This window comes from Musca vetustissima, unplaced genomic scaffold (assembly GCF_032173495.1).
Source record: "Musca vetustissima isolate MV318-11 ecotype Yass unplaced genomic scaffold, APGP_CSIRO_Mvet_v1 utg76885, whole genome shotgun sequence".
In the NCBI taxonomy this organism is placed as follows: Eukaryota; Metazoa; Arthropoda; class Insecta; order Diptera; family Muscidae; genus Musca; species Musca vetustissima.
The window spans coordinates 38,894-60,616 of record NW_026885094.1 but is presented as its reverse complement, the minus strand read 5'-3'; the positions used below and the strand labels follow the sequence as shown (position 1 = coordinate 60,616).

At 31.8% G+C, this 21,723-nt stretch overlaps 1 protein-coding gene across 2 annotated transcripts; it reads right to left on the bottom strand.

The window, feature by feature from the left end:
• Positions 1-2,234: 2,234 nt before the first annotated feature.
• LOC133332205 (AP-1 complex subunit sigma-2) lies at positions 2,235-20,617 on the bottom strand. 2 transcript variants are annotated; one of them, XM_061540585.1, is made up of 4 exons: positions 20,439-20,617; positions 20,262-20,370; positions 17,629-17,766; positions 2,235-2,279 (listed from the first exon to the last, which is right to left on the bottom strand). In XM_061540585.1, the coding sequence occupies exons 1-4, from the start codon at positions 20,615-20,617 to the stop codon at positions 2,235-2,237; spliced, it is 471 nt and encodes a 156-aa protein (XP_061396569.1). The 2 variants fall into 2 exon arrangements, with proteins under 2 accessions (XP_061396569.1, XP_061396570.1); XM_061540586.1 differs by lacking the exon at positions 2,235-2,279 and adding an exon at positions 8,450-8,494.
• Between the last annotated feature and the right edge of the window lie 1,106 nt (positions 20,618-21,723).

The following is a 21,723-nucleotide window of genomic DNA, read 5'->3' as shown; positions in this document are numbered from 1 at the left end:
TTTTCGAGGATTAATACAAGGCGTGGATTTTTAAAAGAATATTTTTTCGAGGATTAATACAAGGCGTGGATTTTTAAAAGAATATTTTTTCGAGGATTAATACAAGGCGTGGATTTTTAAAAGAATATTTTTTCGAGGATTAATACAAGGCGTGGATTTTTAAAAGAATATTTTTTCGAGGATTAATACAAGGCGTGGATTTTTAAAAGAATATTTTTTCGAGGATTAATACAAGGCGTGGATTTTTAAAAGAATATTTTTTCGAGGATTAATACAAGGCGTGGATTTTTAAAAGAATATTTTTTCGAGGATTAATACAAGGCGTGGATTTTTAAAAGAATATTTTTTCGAGGATTAATACAAGGCGTGGATTTTTAAAAGAATATTTTTTCGAGGATTAATACAAGGCGTGGATTTTTAAAAGAATATTTTTTCGAGGATTAATACAAGGCGTGGATTTTTAAAAGAATATTTTTTCGAGGATTAATACAAGGCGTGGATTTTTAAAAGAATATTTTTTCGAGGATTAATACAAGGGTGGATTTTTAAAAGAATATTTTTTCGAGGATTAATACAAGGCGTGGATATTTTTTCAAGGACCAATACAAGAGGCGTGGATATTTTTTCTAGGACTATCGAACACGTGGATATTTTTTCAAGGAATATTTTTTCTTAAGCGTGGATTTCTTCAAAGGACTTTCAGACCTTTAAGTGTGGATTTCTTCAAAGGACATGCAGGCCTCCGAGCTTGGAACTCAAAGGATTTTCAGACCTTAGAAGGTAATTTTATTCAAAGGACTTTCACACCTTAATGCGGACATTCAGACATCTTATGGGACTTTTAAAGAACTTTCAGACTAACTGAAGTGGATTTTTTTCAGAGGACATTCAGACGTTGATATTTTCGAAGGAAATTCAGACCTTTAAACGGGGATATCTTCAAAGAGCTTTCAGCCCTTTTAGCTTGGATTTTTCCAAAGGACATTCAGACCTTTAAAAATGGATTTTTTCAAAGGTCTTTCAGACCTTTAAACGTGGATTTAAAAATTAATATTTTTCAATGACCACTTACCCTTTAAAAGTGGATTTTTAAATGGGTTTTAATTGAATATATTTTCAAGGCCTATTAGCTTTCAAAGCGTCGATTTTCTAAAGAGTATTTTTTCAAGTATTATTTGTTCTCCAAGAGTGGATTTTTAAATTAATATTTTTCAAGGATTAATAGTCCTCCAAGTGAGGATTTTTCTAAGGATATTTTTCAAGGAATATTAGTCCTCCAAGCGTGGATTTTTAAATGAATATATTTAGTCCTCCAAATAACAAATTTTCTAAGGATATTTTATCAATGACTATTAGCCCATCAAATAAGGATTTTTCTATGGATATTTTTTCAAGTACTTTCAGACCTCCAATCCTGGTTTTTCAAGGACTCTTATTTGTTTCCCTAATTTTCCCATTAAATAAAACACACAATTTTTTTATTGAGCAAATATTTATTACAATAAATGTTTTATATATGTAATTGTTTTTTATTTTATTTTTTAGTATTTATTATGCGACTATACACACAATTATATTAAATATATATTTTTTGGAATGAAAATGAGAAAAAATGTATTTATGAAAATAAAAACAAAAAACTAACAAAATTCCAATTTAATAGAGTTTCGACTGTGTCTTTTTTCTTTCTTTCTTTTTTCTTTCATTATTTTGTGCTAAAGTGGATTACAAGAAAATTAAAAAAAAATAATTATATTTTATAAAATCGTTTAAAACTTAAGTAGAATTAAGGCCATCTTCTTTGTTTTTGTGTTTTTTGTTTTTTAATAATACTACGCACACACATGTAGATACATATTACAATATTTTGGTTATACAACAAATTTTTATGTTATATAGCTGGGTGGATAGGGGCAGAGGGGGTTGGTTTTCAGTGATATTTAAAGTTGGTGGTTGGTACATAGATATTTTTGAGATATAGTAGTGTATATAGAATTATAATAATATTGTATAAAAGCACTCCTTAAATGTTTTTGGTTGGTTATGGAGGAGGTGCGGCAGGAGATTTTAATTTTTTTTTTTTATCTTTTGAAAAACATTGTCAAAAATATGTTGTTGATTTTTTTCTTTAGATTTTGTTTTGTTTAAGGACAGCATTTAGGTTTACATTTGTTGTACTAACACACACCCACTGAGTACCATTTTTTTGTTTTTTTTTTTCGTACTGTTTAGATTTATCCCAGACCGTGATCATCAAAGAAGCCTTGTGGAGTTTCATCCTGAAAAAAATAAAAAAGAAAAAACAAAATTGCATCGCAAAATAGAGAAAAACTGCCGAATTTGTTAACTTAAACTTTGGGAGAGGGGAAGAGTATTTATTAGGTTTTCATGAGATTACAGGAAGAAATTCAAAGGATTTTTTCTAACAAATAATTAAATACTATTTCAGTCAAAAGTTGTTAATGTTCATATGTCAAGGATAATCAAATTTAAAATAATCAGGAACTATTTTTTTAAGACTTCTACAAAGGGCTTTCAGAGCTTAAAGCGTGGATTTCTACAAAGGATTTTCAGACCTTTATGAGTGGATTTCTTCAAAGGACTTTCACATAATTAAGCGTGGATTTCTCCAAAGAACTTTCAAGCTTTTAAGCGTCGAATTCTACAACGGACTTTCAGGTATTTAACCGTGGATTTCTACAAGAGGTTTTCAGACATTTAGGCGTGGATTTCTACAAGGGACTTTCAAATCTTTAAGCGTGGGTTTCTTCAAGGGACTTTCAGACATTTAAGCGTGGATTTCTTCAAAGGACTTTTAGGCCTTTAAACATGGATTTCTTCAAAGTACTTTCAGACCTTTAAGCGTGGATTTCTACTAAGGGCTTTAAGACTCTTAAGCGTGGATTTCTACTAAGGGCTTTAAGACTCTTAAGCGTGGATTTCTTCAAAGGACTTTCAGATCTTTTAGCTTGGATTTCTACACAGGACTTTAAAACCTCCAAGTGTGCATTTCTTCAAATAACTTCAGACTTTTAAGCGTAGATTTCTTGAAAGGACTTTCAGACCTTTAAGCGTGGATTTCTTCAAAGGACTTTCAGACCTTTAAGCGTGGATTTCTTCAAAGGACTTTCAGACCTTTAAGCGTGGATTTCTTCAAAGGACTTTCAGACCTTTAAGTGTAATTTTTAAAAAGCGTGGATTTTTACAAAGAACTTTCAGACGGATTTTTCTTCTCCCCTATTCCGTATGATATTCGTATATCATTTTATTATATATATTATGTTAGGGCAATAGTACGGATTCTTATATTTGTTTGAGATTATTTTCAAATTTCTCTTAAATCTCATGAAAACTTAAAATTGAATACTTACACTTGTCTTAAAATATTAACACTTATATACTAATTATTTATACTATAATAAATTCATAGACAAAGCACAGTTAAGCTATTAATTTTTTATATTTAAAATAAAATTATTTTTTGCAGATTGATTTTTATCTTTATTAAAGTGTTATTATATATTATTTTTAAGTTGAACAAATTCACCATTAAATATATTATTGTGTGTGTACGACATACATACATATTACAAACCATTCACCCAATATCAAATGTTACTATTATTTTTTATAAATAAATTGTGATGATTTAAAAAAAATATAAATAAATTGCACAACATTTACATTTCATATTGTATTTTTTTATAAATTATAAATATATTATTTTATTTATTTGCATTATATATTTTTATTTTAGTTTACATCGTTTGGACATACATACAAAACATACAGAAGACAATGCATCACAGGTCACAAACTCACTCATAAAAACACGCACAGACTCACAGAGATGACCACCACAAAAGGACACATGGTACACACTATTATTTTGTTAATTATTTAAAATTTTTTATTTATAATATTTTTTTCTTAATATTTAATTTGTGTTTTTTTTTTAATTTCTAACCTAGTACTATAAAAATTGTGGAAAGACAATCATTTATTTGCAAATGTTCCAAAAAATTGGCTGTTTTTCTAATATATATGAGAAATAAAAAGAAACCATTTGTTTTAATTTTTATATATATTTTTTATTATTTTTATTTTTTCTCAACAACACCATTTTAAAATTATACATTTATATATTTTTTAATTGTTTAATTACAACTATATAACTTTATGTTTTGGAAATTTTTATATTTAGATGGAATACATTTTAAGAAAATGGAATTTTATATTCCAAATTTTGCATTTGAAGGAGGATGTCATGTCATGTTTATTTTTGTTCACTTAAATATTGTTCTTGTTCTTTTTTCTTCAACTATTCTAGTTTTTTTTCGGTTTTGCAATTTTTTATTTATTGCTTGAACTATTAAACTATTAAATTATTTTTATTTCTTTAAAAGATATAGACTTAAACAATTCTTAAGACATTATTTTTTTTTTCTTTTCAATTTCAAAGCTTTGCATGATGAACTGCCAATGGGTGAAAAATGTTGGAATTTAGGATTTTGTAGAGTAAGGATTTTTGTTTACATTTATGAAATAGTACGGGGGCTACTACAACACTAAACACTTACAGAATTATTTTCTAGCATCTATAAATGCCACAAGACTTATTTTTATTTTATTTGGGAAGGGGTGTCTAGCAAATCATAACTAAACACAAAACAGATAATCCGCGATGTATGAAACGATTTTGTAAGCTGTGAATGGACTTCATTTCAATATCTACTGAAACGATAACAATAGCGTTCAGATACACAAAAATGACACAGAGTCTATTAGACTATGAAGCTATTTTTCTAAAATATTTTCTCGATGAAGTCGATTTTCTTAAAAACGAAAAATGAAGGACTTCACAAATATTTTTTCAACCGAGTACTTTTTATAAGAAGAAGAACATTGTTGGACCTCCGAGCAAGGATTTTTTAAAAATTTTTCTCAATTTTTCCCTAGACCACCAAACGTCGATTTTTTTAATATTTTCTCAAGAAGAAAATCCCCCTTTGCGTTAAAAATTCATCAAATATTTTCTCAAGGACAGTTAGACCTTCAAAAATGAAATTAAAAAAAATATTTTTGTTTTCAAGAAGTATTAGAGCTAGCCTACGCCGATGATATGGAACATTGCGAGAGGTAAGAGCCAACTTTGAACAAATTGAAAAGGAGTCTGCCAAAGTGGGTCTGGCAGTAAATGACGAGAAGGCCAAGTACATGGTATCAACTCCCAAGACGTCCAGTAGACTCGGACCAACTGTGGAACTTGAGAACTACAGCTTCGAGGTAGACAAAGATTTTATATACCTTGGTGCCGCCATAAACAAAGCTAATGTGATAGCTTTGAAATCCGGAGGAAAAAAGTGTTGGCCAAAAGATGCTATAATGGTCCGCCAGACCAAACTCACACTCTACAACTACCCGTGCTGTTATATGGATCTGAAGCATGGGTACTTACACAACCAGACGAGACAGCTTTTGGAGACTTTGAGAGAAAAATTCTCCTAATGATCTATGGGCCGATCTGTGTTGACGGTGAATATCGCTGTCTAATGAACCATGAGTTGTACCATCTATTCTCGGACATCGGCACTGTCAGACGTATCGAGCTGCAGCGACAACGTTGGTTAGGTCATGTTGTGACCTAACCAAGATCAAGTGGAAGAGAACATTTCGAAACATATTGGAAGAGCTGCGCGCAATACCGACGCGTCTGGAAATCTTTTTTAAACTCGCATCATGGAAAAACCGTTCTGTCACAAGCCAGCTAAGTAAGTATTAGAGCTCCTATGTCTGGATTTTTAAAAATATTTTCTCCATGACTACTAGAACTCCAATAGTGGATTTTTACAAATCGTTTTCTCAATTAGTAGCAGATATTTTTTTAAAAAACCTGCACCTTTAAAAAAATAATTTCTCAGGGACCAATAGACCTCAAATAGCAGAAATGTGTATTTTTATACCTTACCCAACTATGTTGTCAGGGTATTATAGCTTTGTGCGGCCCAAGAGTTTGAGTTAAGTATACCGAATGTCATATCACAGCTAGCTGATTCGATCTGGACATGTGTGTCCATCCGTTTGTCCATTATAACACGATACAGGCCACAGTAATGGGCCAATCATCATGAAATTTTGAATGTAGGACGGGTTCTGGCCTATTATTTTTAGTAATGATAGGTTAATATTAAGATGGATGAAATTGACCAAAAACTTTTTTCTCTGTTTTTCTGGTCGCTCTAGAGGCCACAATTCTGATCCAAACATAACCGAATTATACATGTGGAAAAGCATTTGGCCAAAGAATAAGCATGACAGTTTTGATGAAAATTGATCAATGTTTAGCGCTTCAAATGGACTTCAAATGTGTGAAAAATTATAAAATTTGAATTCTATAACGTATATATTTACTCCTGAAGGACAAAGGCCAGTGAGGTAAATAATATATCCAGTGTAGGTATCATATGGTCGGTCCTGCCTGACTATACTGCCTCGCTCACTGGTTTTTAATATATTTTCAATAACCTCTAATCTCAAAAAACCCAAAAGCCTGAATATTTTTTATGAGCTCCAAAGTGGATTTTGTAATAAATGTTCTCAAGAACTAGTTTTTCGTGTTTTTTTTAATATATTTTCTCAATGACCTCCACACGTCAATTTTTAACAAACATTAATATTTAAATATGTTCTCCAATATTAAAGAACTAAGCAGACCTCTGAGCCTGGATTTGTTTAAGAATATTTTCTCAAGGACTAAGCACGATTTTTAAATACTCGTGTTTTAATGAAATATTGTATATATAAATCTGGCTCTTCAATGAAATTTCCTTCCAATGGTGGTATTTAAAAAAAATTAAAAAACTCCGCTTAGGTGATCTTCGATTTCTTTAAATCCTCGCTTTGGAAGTCTTTAAAAATTTATTTTTTTAAACCTCGCTCAGAACTTCTTCAAAAATATTTTTTAAAGACTTCGAAATTTGTTTCTAAAAGTTTATTTGTGATCTTCGAAAAAAATATTTTTTAAATCGAAATATGTTTCTCGGCCGTCAAAAATTTTGTTGATATAAAATCTACACTAATTGAATGTCCCTACAAAATTTCAAATGAAAATCTCATTTTTCTCTTGAAGATATAGCCGATTTATTGTGTCAGCATCAAGTGACGGCTGAAGGGCTTCTCAAACTTTAAACGCTTTTCTCTAAACATTTTTTTTTTTGCGAATGGCGGGCACGATAACACAAGAACTAATAACCCATTCGATTTCAAATTTTTACACGTTTCTCTGTGAGTGTAAAGCTATCGTATAAACTAGGATAAAGCCAATCGGTGAAGATCTTCCTTATTTTTTAACTTTGGTTTTGGTAAAAAATTGGCGATTTTCCAAAAATATTTTTTCAAAGGTCCACCATTTTGTTAATTTTAGAGCGAAGTCCTAGTTCATACGAGAGCCAGACATGTACTCTTTCTAACACCGTTGGATTTTCGGATTCCGATGTTCCAGTGAGGAGATATCATGCCCGGCATCAAAAATAAGGACTTTTCTTTAATTACAAAAAAACAACAACAAAAATTTTTTGTAAATTATTTTTCTTCTATTTTAAATCTTCAATTATATATGTGTAAAGTTACAGACCTTAACAAGCATTGGTATTGATTTACCAGCCCATTGAAAATCTTGAAAAATTAAAATCGAGAATGGGGGGGTTCCCTTAAATCGAAATATGTTGGCCGTCAGAAAATATCTATTTTTTAAAAAAAAAACTCAACTTTGGTGGTGTTCGAAAGTCTTAGAAAATGGTTTTAAAAATCATTTTTCGCTTTAAAAAAATCATTTTAAATAATCATTTACCCCTATTCGTTTTGTGTCGACGATGACATACGGAATAGGGGTGATTATAAACATTTTTTTTAAATCCCTGCTTTAAAACCTTTGATTTTTTTAATCACGATGTTGATGCAACCACGCTTTGATAGTCTTCAAAAATTCTCCTTGAAAATGTTTTTTCTATTAGTTTGTAAAAACCAATATTTTTGCAGTATATACCCAATCTATATCCCTTTTTTTTTTGTCCAATACTGTTCTCTCATAATGTAACGATAAAACAATTCCCTTTGACAAAAATTATAAATTGAATTATTTATATACTTATGATGTATGTATGTTTGTATATATATATTGTGCATAATGTGTTGTTATACAAATTCGTTGTTGCATTGTGTGTGTTTTGTTGTTTGTATCAAGTGTTAGTAACTAATGTGAATACATTTTAAAATATGTAATTTTGTTTTGTTGTTTTTTTTATCACATACAAATTTCAAAATACGTAATACATATTTATCTATTTTTGTTTTATTTGTAGCTGGCATTAAACAACAAGTACAATAATGTGCAAAATATGTTGATCTGTTGTTGTTGTTGCGGTTGTGATTTTAAATGAATTTTTACTTTCTAAATGAGTCCAATGTCTCTTAAAGTGCCCTCTACAACGTCATCCTAGATAGAGTGGTAGTAGTGGTAATGGTTGTAGTAGTAGTACAGGATCATAGGCAGAGAAGATGAAATTGTTTTTTGTTTTATTTTGAGGAGAGAAGAGTAGGAAGAGAACAGAAAAATAATAATAATAATAATAATGAAATGTAACTAGCATTTGATGGCTAATAATACCATGATGTGAGTGTGTCTTTTTGTTTTACATTTAAACAACAACAAAATGTTATTATAAAAAACACGACGAAAGGAATTAAGAAGAAGAAGAGAATACAACAATAGTTATAAGAAAAATAAATATTACAATATTAACAATTCTTATTTTTTCAGGTTTTAAAATGTTTACATTCTTGCAAGGGAATCTAGACGAAAATTTATTTAAATAAACGGGATAACATTTTCTTGGTGCAATTTATCATTGTTTCAAGGATTCATTAAACAATGGTGTTTCTACAAATTATTTGAGAAAAGAGTAAATTACAGTTATGGAAAGTAACAACTATTGAATTGTAATTTCTTTTAATATGCAATTAAAATTAAAATACATCGTTTTTTTTTAAGTTTTACATGTAAAGCTTGTTTTCTTTTCTCTCTGTCTATGGAACTGCTTAAATTATTTACAGCCTTGTTTTTTATTTTAAAGAAGAACAACATCAATTGAGAAATGTTACAACATTGCAAGGAAAATGATTGTCTTTCACACATTTTTTTTATTTAATTTTGTACAACAACTTTTGTTTTTTTATTTTTTTTTGTTAATAATACACACATACGTTTGTTTCGAGACGTACTTACGTTGAGTTTTTTTATTAGTCCTAATTAAGCAACTATGAAGCTTCGGAATTATGACTATAGTTAGTATTGTGTATGCGTAAATTATTTTATTCTAGCTAGGTCATCCAATTAGTTCACTTAAATAATTGAATACCCTTCTAAACTGAAATGAACGATTTAAAATTTCAAACTTTATAAACCGAACCTCTCAAAATACCGAAAAATGGGCAGTACGGTTATATGGTGGCTATACGGAAGGTTCACCAATGACATGGATTATTTTTGGTAAAAACATTTGCCTCAAATTACACCCAACTGGGTTGGAACATATCATAAATTGAGAGTATCATTATATGGGTGGCTATACCTAACGATAGACCGACAATTATAATTTTGGTAGGTAGATTTGCTACACAATCAGAACCCAAAATAAACAAATAAAAATGTATCAGACGGTGTTGCCGAAAGATAGATTTCCTTATCCTATTGTCTGCGTAGGTCCACGAAATTACACACAGGTTTTATTATTTTTATTGGGAGGTACCATATAAAGAGCAATCCAGCGTGCTGTGTGAATGGCTGAAGCCAATGATCAATGACATTATTGGACCATACCAATGCAGCTTCAGATCTGGCCAATCCATCATTGACCAGATCTTCATTCTGCGCCAGATCCTGGAACAGAAACATATCGACATATTCCACCTATTCGTCGACTATAAAACCGCATTCGACAGCCCTATCCGTTCAGAGGTGTACAAAGCCATATTTGCGTTCGGCATTCGGCAACACATGCTACTCGCCTGCGCCGATGACATCGACATAGTGGGTTGAACACTGAGAGCGGTAACAGCTACCCTTGAACAAATTGAGGAGTCTGCCAAAGTGGGTCTAGCAGTTATCGGTGATAGTATCAACGCGCAAGCTTCGAGGTAGTCAAATATTTTATATACCTTGGTACCGCCATAATCAAAACTAATAACATCAGCTTTGAAATCCGGAAGAGAATAGTGTTGGCCAACAGATGCTACTATCGTCTACGCAAGCAGTTTAGAAACAATGCCACATTCCGCCAGACCAAACTCAAACTCTACAAGACACTGATACTACCCGCGCTGTTATATGGATCTGAAACATGGAAGCATCATTTTCTTGCTAAGTAGCCAGCAGGTGAGGCAGCTCTTGGAAAGTTTGGAGAGAAAAAATTTCCGAAAAATCAATGAGCCGATCTGCGTTGACGGCGAATATCGCTGTCGAATGAACCATGAGCTGTACCATCTATTCTCGGACATTGGTATTGCCATACGTATCGAGCTGCAGCGACTACTTTGGCTAGGTTATGTTGTGAGAATGGATGAAGATGTGTCAGCTTAAAAGGGCATATAAAGCGAACCATCTGATGGTTCACGCAGAAGGGAAAGACTTCGAATTTTATGTAAAGATCAAGTGGAAGACAACATTGCCGAACATAGTTTTTCAAAAAAGGAAAAAGTGCGCAAAATACCGACTCGCCCGGAAATCTTTTTTTTTTTTAAGGTCATCATATGGAACGAAAGTTCTGTCACAAACCATCTAAGTAAGTAAGATTCATTATCTCATTGACTTTCCATCGATATTCACCAAACATCGAGGCTATACATAAATCTGGACTATATCCCAACTAAGTACTGCAAAAACGACAGGCAAATCGGTAGGAAAAATGGGTCTATAACCCATAAAAACCCGAAATGGTAATTCTAGTCTCTATGTCTATGTTCGAACAAAATTAGGTGTCACACCAATAATATCACGGAACTGATTCTCACCCTTTTCAACTATTGGGCCAAATTAATAAGCCAGTAAACTGATTCTATAACGACTACTGGACCTATAGGAATAAACTTTGGCAAATTATTCCCCAACAGCAACAAAAGCAATTTGGTTAAAAAATGTGTGGTTAGCAATCTTTAAATACTGAAACCGATAGCCTGAGCCCTGACGATTCTACTTTCAAGTCGGTCGTCATTATTTTCTGTACTCGATCGTCTCCAACTTGTTCAATTTTGGTCGATTTTGATCACTCACCTGAAATCGAACAAAGATGCTACGTAAAATTTTCTAATTTTTTCGTTTTCAATACCGACGTAAACCAAAGGTATTTTCAATTTGCAAAAACTCCATAGAAGTGGGAACTAAGACTTCAACTACTATACCCTTATAAAGGAGATAACATATAAAGCGAATTTATGATATTTATATAATCTAATATTGTTGGCATATACTCTAATATTGATTCCGATTGCTCAGTTTTGAAGAGTAGCCTCCTGACGGACGATTATTAGGTTTTGAACACTGAACTTATCCCAGTTCGTCTGATCCCGCAGATGTGAAGGGTTGTATACTATTTATTGTCCATGCCAGTTTTGAGTGGTTTATCAGACCTAGCTTTTCTTCTTCCTGCATTCGAAGTCAATGATGATGTGTATTTGTGGTGCATCGGCATAAAGTGATCATATAATAGTAACAGATCAAGAGTCTCTTTGCCGTAGTTAGTCCATGTAGCATCAGTTAGTTTGATACTATCTATGAATATAGCATCCAAGAAGAGTGTCCGTTACTACGCACCCTGCTTTCCTAACATTTTCAGTCGTTTTGGAGTTATATTGACCAACAGAAGATTATTGTGTTTTAACACTGAACTTATCGCAGTTCATTTTTCAAGGATTCCTATCAGGCTTCTGATTTAATCTAAGAGTAAGAATATAGACGAATATCATCATATGATCCGAAAAGGAATATTTTTCTGATGCCCTCCAGTTTTTCACCCAAGAGTTGCCATTATCGGTTAATTCAATTACTTCACCTCTAATTCTGTTCATAAATTTGGTTATATCGTTATATAGGCTCTATATAGGTGTCTAATATGAATTGAGACGAATCCTGAAGGTAGATGGGACAACACTACTGTGGTTATGATAATTATTCCCATTGTACAATTTTGTAGAGTAGCCTCCTGACGGCCGATTATTGGGGTTTGAAGACTATCCGTTGCTACGCACACTGCTTTCCTAACATCTTCAGTCGCTTTGGGGTCATATTAACCAACAGAAGATTATTGTGTTTTAACACCGAACTTATCCCTGATCGTCTTTCTAGGATTCCTGAAGGTAGTCGGGACAGAAGATTATAGAGTTTTAACACTGAACTAATTCCAGTTCGTCATCCGAGGATTCCTATGAGGCTTCTGTTTTACTTTTTGAGTAAGAATCTAGACGAATATCATCCTATGATCCGAAGAGGAACATTTTTCCGATATCCTCCTGGTTTCTGACCCAAAGGGTTATGTCAATAACTTCACCTCTAATTCTGTTCATAAAGTTCGTGGTAAAATTATATCGATTGCACAATTTTGAAAAATGACCTCCTCACATAGTGGAGGTAATATACAAAAATGTTTTGTTTTTCTTATGACCACTAAAAACTATTCTGCACTACTTATTAACCCATTATGCGCACACAATATTACATACACAATGTTTACAAATAAATAATCTATATTTAGCAATAAATTAATCAATTTTAATATATATTTTTTAATTAAATACTGACTATAGATATACATAGGTACATAAATATACATAGAAAAAATTCCACTAAAACTAGGAACAATTTTCTTTTCCGTAATTTTTTTCTTTAATTTTATCATCTAGTCAAAATGATGACAATAAAAAAACTACAAGAAAATTGTACACATATACATACAGAACTATTGTAAAAATAATTATGAACAAAAAAACTTTAATTTAAATATTCATTGAAGTCCTGATGATGTTGTGAAGGAGGTGGTAGTAGTAGTATTGGTGGTTTGTGGTGATGGTAGTTGTAGTAGTAGTTGTTGTTATTACATTGACACAAAACGTATGCATTGAGGAGGAGTAGGCATTGATTACAACAAACAATACATAACAAAAATACATCACATCAGGAGATTTTTTTTATATTAATTTTTTGTTGGCAGTTAAAATGGTGGGTGATGATTTTTGTTTGTTTGGTAATTTGTGTTATAAATTATGTTATATATTTTTTTAATTTATTATTATCATTATTTTTTGGATTTTGTGGTAAGCATATTTAATGTGAGAAAACAAAGAGGGGGAAGAAGGAAGGGTTAAGAGAGTTTATGATTATTATTATTATCACAAAGAAAATTACATAGAAGACAAGATTATGAAAACATTTGTTTTGTTAATTATGTTTTTTTTTAATATGGCATACAAGTTGGTAAAATCTATTCTATTATTATTAGTAGTAGTACAGGTCGGCAAAATTGCCCAGGAGAAAAATCTCTCTCTTTCTAAAAACACTAACATGCATACATAACAATGTACTACATATACTAAGTGGATTTCAAAACTCCAAATTTTAAACAAATTGAAAAAACAATTAGGGGAGACTGGGGCACCTTCGGCACTTTTTTTTTAGAGCTCTATATCTCAGTACTTATTCAACATATATAACAACTTTATAGCTGATTATTGTCCTCTGACACTTAATTATAAAAAATTGTACCAAAAAGATATAAAAAAATAGTATTAGTTAATAAATTTTACAGTTTTGTAAAAAAAGTCAAATTCGCCGAATGTGCCCCAACCCGGGGTAGCTTCGGCATTTGATGGGGCACATTCGGCACCATAGTCATAGCCGGGTAATTGTCATCGCTATCAATTTGGTTGAAATTCTGCTCCTCTAAAGGCTCTATTTGGTTGTAATACGCCACACAATGTTTGAATTATAGGGCTTTATTTTCTAGCGGCGGACGTTTACATCTCAAGGTCGCACACACCATCAGAAATAGGGGTTTTTATCGCATTTTCGTCAATACAACCACGTTTGATTTTATATATGCAATTTCGAACCATATTAAAGGATTGGTTTTAAAGACAAACTCAAAAACATTTTAAGGAAATAATATTGCACAATCTGTATATGGCCGAATGTGCCCCACTTTAAAATGCCGAATGTACCCCGAATGTACTTTTTATAGTTTTTTTCATTTTTTTCGATCAGTTTTGTAAAAACATTATATTTTTAAATATTTGTATAATAATACACATCGTAGTTAACCACTTTTTAATAATATTGTTTTAAAAATTTAAAAAGTTTTATACACGAAATACTTACGAAATGGAATTGAAACATTACAGAAACATCTATAAAAATACAAAAACCTAAGTATATACATAATCTTATTAACTAGAAATTTCAAACTTTGTGTCAGTTATTTATTTCGATATTCGATACCTATGTATCGAAACTAGTGATGTACGGTGAGAGCTTCATAACGAAAACGCGATTGCCGAAGGTGCCCCGATGCCGAAGGTGCCCCAGTCTCCCCTACTCTACAAATCCTAAAAATGTTTCGAATCTAAGAGGTGGTACAAAACAGAAAACAAGACAAACGACATCATGCAAAACTTACAAAAGAAGAAGAAAAAGAAAAAAAATATTTGTTTTTGTTTTGGAAAAAGTATATATCTTAAGATAACATAAAACTCTATATATAATAAAACACACAGCTCTAATTCTGTATTGTACTATTTTTGTTATTGTTATATATAAATATAATAGATATGTTTTTGTTTTTTTATTTAGTTATAAATACATTTTCGATGGAAGGATTTTTTAGGATACTTTTTGTTGGTAGGACGGTATTGGTTTGCTTATTTTTTCAATTTTTTATGGCAAGTTATATTTTTTTTAACGTTACAAAAAAAATATTGACAAGATTTTATTACGGCATTAAAGGCAAATGGAGAAGAAAAACAAATTAAGCTAATTATTATTATATACGTTATAATGTGTAAGGGGTGGAGGAAGGGAAGCTAGTTTTAAATAAAAATATTTAATATTTATGAAAAATATGATTTTTGGAGATTGCCTTGACAAGAGCAGATAACAAATTCCGTGAATTTTCGAAAAATAAAAAAAATATATTCATACTTTTTCAATCTGTTTGGTCACCTCATGTTGGGCAGTATCCACTGACTTGCATATGATACAGACATGATGGTTCAACACACACATCGTTGCAGTTCTCAGGGATTCATTCTGCCGGTCAAAATACTTCTCCATTGCGTATCACGATATGCTCGACAAATTGTCGTTTATAATAACTATCGCACCTCTTCAGATCAGACACAGATTCGTCGTTAAATGTGATTGAGGATATATGCCCCTTCTTTGCAGTGTTCGAGGCTTTGCACACAGCTTACTCACACCGGTTACAATGTTCCAACGCTTCAAATGCTCTAATTTGTTATTCCGCTTATGGTCCGTAACTAATCTGCTTACCTCCACGGAGAGCTCATCATGCTAAATTGCTAGTTTATCTGACTGTGCTAGAAAAGTTAGACTCATTTTGGATATACGAATAATACATCTTCTAGCGGATGAATCTCTAATGATGTCCATGAATTCAGAAGGAACGGGAACTTCTCCAAAGTAATGTTATGTCAATTCCCGGATACCCTGTCACATAGTTTACCTGTGGTTAAGTAAAGTGAGTTGTTCAGAGGTGATGAAATTTGGTGGTCTGCTGATGGATTCTATTATGAGGATGTTGGTCTGATCAAATTGAAATTGCGGGCTGCTGATAACGTCATTTATCGAACTGAACAACACCATTGTTATATCTGGCGAACTGTGTCATTCTAACCTTATTGTGGTGAGCTTCAAAATTCATGGAGTGCATTGAAGCCTAATAGTAGTAATATTGCCCTCAAAAAATGCTAATATTAAGCAAAAAGCATGGATATATTAATCGGTGATATATAGACAACGTTAAGCATCTTTACCTCGACAGCATCGCATTTAACTGTCATATCCATGCATTCCAAATATGGTCACTAGAGTTTAGTTTAAGTGGGATAGGCCTGTATTGAAGGAATGCTTGTTCTTGTTCGATTTTCCCTCGGAACCATTAACAACGCTGTAGGCTACAATTTTCATTAAGTTTGGTTTCATGCACAGCCGCCACCATTATGTTCTCCCTATTCATGAAGTGCACTATTTATCCTCGAAGTCCGTTGTTATTAAATTATAAAAATAATGGCCATTAAGGTGTCTGGAAGGCAATGTGTGACCTTAAATTCTGCAGATTAGTTTGCTTTTGAGGATACTGTGTAGTTTATGTCTAAAAATTATATCCTGATCATGAAGAAAAATCATGTTGCTGACACTGTGGAGTTCTTGTTTAAAAATTGGACTTCTTCAATATTAAATCCTAATTAAGAATAGAGTTACGGACAAAAAGTAATATTTTACCAATACTATAGTAAAGGTTATAAAAAGGGTGTAAGTAAAGAACCAAAGTCGAATACAAGCTATATGATGGAACTCTCTCAAAATCTGGTCTATAAAATAAGGTACGTAATGAAAATTAATTTGTATTTCATAAAACTAACAGGAAATTTCAAAAAGTCAGGGAATTATTGATCTGCGATATAGACTGTTACTTAAGTTTATATTTCTGAAATTAAATTTGCATTTATGAACCTTAAAAACAATTATTAAGTTGTCTATAAAAATGTCGCATTGAAGTCTGCAATTAAATTACTATTGGGGCCTATTCTTGAAAACATTTTAAGCTAAACCCAAACACATTACAAAATATACATAATAATATTATTAAATATATTGCACTATTTTTTTTTTTTAATTTTAAATATATGTAACGTGAGAGGTATATTTTTACCATATATGTATATTGAATGCAATGTTTGTTTTTACATCCCTAGAGAGCTTCGCTGTAGGCATATTAAAAATTTGTTTGTATGTTAAAAGCATGCACATAACTCCATATATTATGTACTCCATTTGCAATACACAGTACAAACATATGTACAACATTAGATAAATGGAAATATAATTGTTATAACAACATAATAATAATTATGTAAAGAAACAAAAAAAGAAAAGTATTTATAAATTATTGTAAAGTATAAAAGAATTCCTCTTTCTTTTGTATTAATTTTTTTTTTTTTGATATTTTTTTTTCAAATTTTAAATTAAATAAATTTTGTTTTTAATCCACATGTTTTTTTCAAATAAAAGTAAAAGAAATAGAAATTTGTTTAAAAATTGTGATAAAAAACGTATTTTTGTAAAAACAACAACGATGAACTCAGCATTGGATGCATTAAAATTAAATAATAAAAATATTAAGAAACAAAAAATCAACTTTTCAACTAATTAACTAGTTATCAATATAATAGAAATAAAAAATAGGATGCATTTGCGTTAGCGTTTTACAAATGTTTGGATATTTTTTGTTTGTTTTTTATGCAATAGGCATTGCTTTATAAATCATATATTTCTGGCGTACTAACCTCTTGCAATAGATCCTGAGATGCAATCGCTTTTAAGACATTCTTTTTCGATGTCTCTTGTATTTCACCGCCAATTAACAATTCGTCCAGTATGAAATATGCCTTTTCGAAATTGAAAATAATATCCAATTCACAAACCTGTAAAGGAAAAGGAAAAAAGAATAAATAAAATTATATTTTTTAAAACAGACAAGTCCGATAATTATGGAATTATTTGTGAATATATTTAGTTGTACAGAACAGGCGCAGTTTTGTACTTCTTGAGTACATCCGCAAGAAGTACAAAGCCGATATTATTGCCTTACAGGAAATACGATGAAAAGGGACTGGTGTAGGTAAATACGATTTATGATTAACAGGAGAATAAAAGACCTCGTCTCCTAGCTCCAGTAGATGAGCGAATTGCTATAATCCGTATAAAAGCGAAGTTCTTCTACATCAGTCTCATTTGAGCCCATGCCCCGACCGAAGTGAAAACCGAAGGTTTTGGTGCAGGCACATCCTCCTGTAGAGATGAAGAAAGAAACCTGGTGACAGATACAGAGTGTTGAGGATCTGGAAGGAGCATCTGGTATCAAATAGTGGCGGTGAAGAAGATACCCCAAAACCAATAAGAGAAGACGGTATAGAATGTATACAACCTAGATGAGGTCAGAATAGCCGAGGTCAGAGGAGCCGAACTATTTAAGACTGGTGGTCATATGCTGGTCAGGAGCATGCGCCAATTTGGCTATAGAAATGCATGCCCAATGATTGTGACCTCAGCATTCTGTGTCCCGTGCACAAAAAAGGAGACAAGACGATATGTGCCAACAATAGAGGAACAATGGTTCACGCAGAAGAGGTAGGCCACGAAACCGATGGAAATATTAAGTAGAAGACAACATCTCGGAACATAGTCTTTCAAATTGGATGGCCGAAATCTTTTTTAAGCTCGGCTTATGGAACCACCGTTCCGTCACAAGTTAGCTAAGTAAGTATTTTCAGACATGTTTTTTAACCGATTTAGAGATTTAATTTTATATTTTAATTTGAGATTTGATATTTTGGGTTTTCACAGGGTGGCAAATCGTCCTACCAAAAATTATAATTATCAGTCAATCATTGGGTATAACCCTCATATAAAGGTCGAGCATCGTTATAGGTACGTGGCGGATGTTCCAACCGAAGTTACTATAATTTGGCATTATGAAGTGGCTAAAATTTTATATTCCAAGATCTTGATTTCTCACACAACATATTTAAAATAAGGTTTCTATATAGCCTATTTTGGGGTTTAGGGAGTCACTTTTTAAGCCTGAGTATCTTTAGTTTGATATTTCGTTTGCAAAGTCCTTAGTCCCCATATATAAATGTCCCTGAACTTTTAATATTTTTACAAGAATAAAAGACAATATTTTTCAGAAAAGTTTTCGAATGGATTATAGACTGTTTTTTCGTAGGCTAAGGGACCGATTAATCTGGACCAGTTAGAATATTTATTCAAAGTTCAAAAGATTAAAATATGTGAAATTTTTAGACTATTTTTTTAAGACGAGGAATGAATGAACCAAAAGTCTGGTTTTTCGAATTTTTCAAGGACTGAAGGACAATATTTTATTTGAATATTTTTATACTCTACACAAATATATTGTTATGGTATTATAGCTTTATGTGTCCCCTAGTGTTTATAATGCCACGAATAATGGGCCCTAGTATAGCTGAGTCGATCTGGAAATGTGTGTCTAACCATCCTTCTGTGCATTATAATTTATATAAAAACAGTACAAGCCATATTTATGGAATAAACCTTACAATATTTTGTATGTAAATTCTGTTCTTTCCAAACACGACTCATATTGTTTGATCGCTCTAAAGTCCACAATTATGATCCGAACATTACGAAAATTTAGCGGATCAAATGGACTAAGGCTTTTGTGTGAAAAATGCTAAATTTGCATTCTATGGCATATATATTTACACCACCAGAACGTAGATCGAGGAAGTTGGCAGTTAGATTGTAGTAATAGAGGGCCAAATGGACCAACAATTTGTGTGACCAATTAGGAAATTTTTATTCTTTGGTGTGTATACATGCTCTAGGAAGACGTGTCAGTATGTGGACGTGGGATTGTTGGATTTGTGTACTGTTAAAATCATAATAGTTGTAGAAACTCTGAATGTTTAAGTATATTCTTTCTTTAGCTGAATATAGGATTTTATTTCGACTTTAATTTATTTTATACAAAAAGGATAAATCAATATTTCCGTCAATAGCTTTACTTATAAGTTTTACCGCAGAAGATGTTCTTCATAGATATGTCATTAAAAGATTTGTGCTAATGAAATATGTATGTAATGTATTGTACTGTACTATTTCCAATTGGAAATTACAATTAGTTGATCAAAATTAAAATAATTCTTGGTCTCATTCACAAAACAGCGCTCCATAAAAAAAAAAATAAATAGGTCACATACAAATACACACAGGTATGACCACAGAAACATCAATGTCTTTATCTTCATACAAAAAGGGAAAACTGTCTTATGAAGATATTGATAAGAAAAAGAGCTGCACACATTTTGTGTTAGATTCTATCGCAATACTTATCACGCAATGATAGAATTTTATTATTATTGACTTAAATACTTACGCTGCCAAAATATTTATCCAATAACTCCACATAGCGATGTATAATTTCTAGCGTTAGCAATTCATTGTCGTTCTGTTCAATTGCACAACAAAAATATAAACTGGCATAGCTACAATAAAAAATAGTTCATATTAACTATTTTTTCCAGTGAAAATATTCATTTTTTCGTATATTTACCGCTTGTAAACAATCTTGCAATCTTTCCACTCCAGAAAAGAACACATTTTGGGTTTACGGGCCAAAATTGTTGTTACCAATTCACGGGTAATCTTCTTCTTAACCTTATCCGGATAGGCATTGTACCATTTCTGTAAACGTAATTTGCCCTGACGGCTAAACAATAGCATAAAGAGCATCTAAAATAGAGGAAATAATCAATTGTATTATTTTACAAAATACACAAAAATATTCCAAATAGCCCGTGATGTGAAACAATTGGAAACTTTTTTGGGGCGCGTCATCATTTTTTGTGTAAACACCATGTAATCTAATGAAATCGTTTATTTTAGTAGAAATCTTACCATTTTTGCAAAAGTATTTGTTTTATTCTACCGTTTTTGATAAAATATGTATAAATTCTTTAATAATTTATTGTTGAAATCATCAATAAAAGAAATATTTTCACGGTAAGCACTGTGTAATGAAAAAATATATTGCAATGAATGAGTGTATCTATGCACTGAACATACCCATTGACATAGACAGACACCTGTCAAAAGTGTTATTATTAAAGAAGAGTTGCCACAATTAGGTGTAGGTGATGTTGCCAGTATGTGTTATTAGAATTAAAAGGGTGGATTTGTAAATGAATATATACTTTCAGGGACCAATTGAGCACTAGGCGTAAATTTTTAAATTCATGTTTTTTTTTTCAAGTATTAACAGACCACTGGGATGGATTTTAATTCATATTTTTTGAGGTATTAACAGACCACCAGGCGTGGACCAATAAAGCTTAGATTTTTAAAGATTATTTTTCAAGTACCAAAAGACCCATAAGTCGCGGATTTTGTTTTACATCAGAAGATCCCGTCTGCCTTCAAGGTGACTATAATGTCAACATTGTCTTCCTCATCGTCATGGGGACACTAAAGAGGTCTGCATCCATTTGTTTTATATCTGAAGATCCCTTACGACTTCGAAGTGAGATTCTATTGAATATAATGTCAACATCTTATTCTTCTTCCTCCATGGAGTTGTCGCCCCATATGTCAGCCTGAAAGCATTCCTGACTAAGGTGGAAGCTGTCGTATGGCTCAAGTGTTTCAATCTGCCTGTCTATGTCATTTAGAGCAGTGTTGAAGTTGTGTCCAAATGCAATTGAGGTTAAGCGTGAAATTGTACTTTGTGCACGGGATGAATCAAGGTAACCAGTTAGTCAAAGATTTTGTCATATGGCCTGTTCCCGTACTTTATGATATCGAAGAAAATAGTAAAATCGAGTAGATTCTTGCAGTACGGG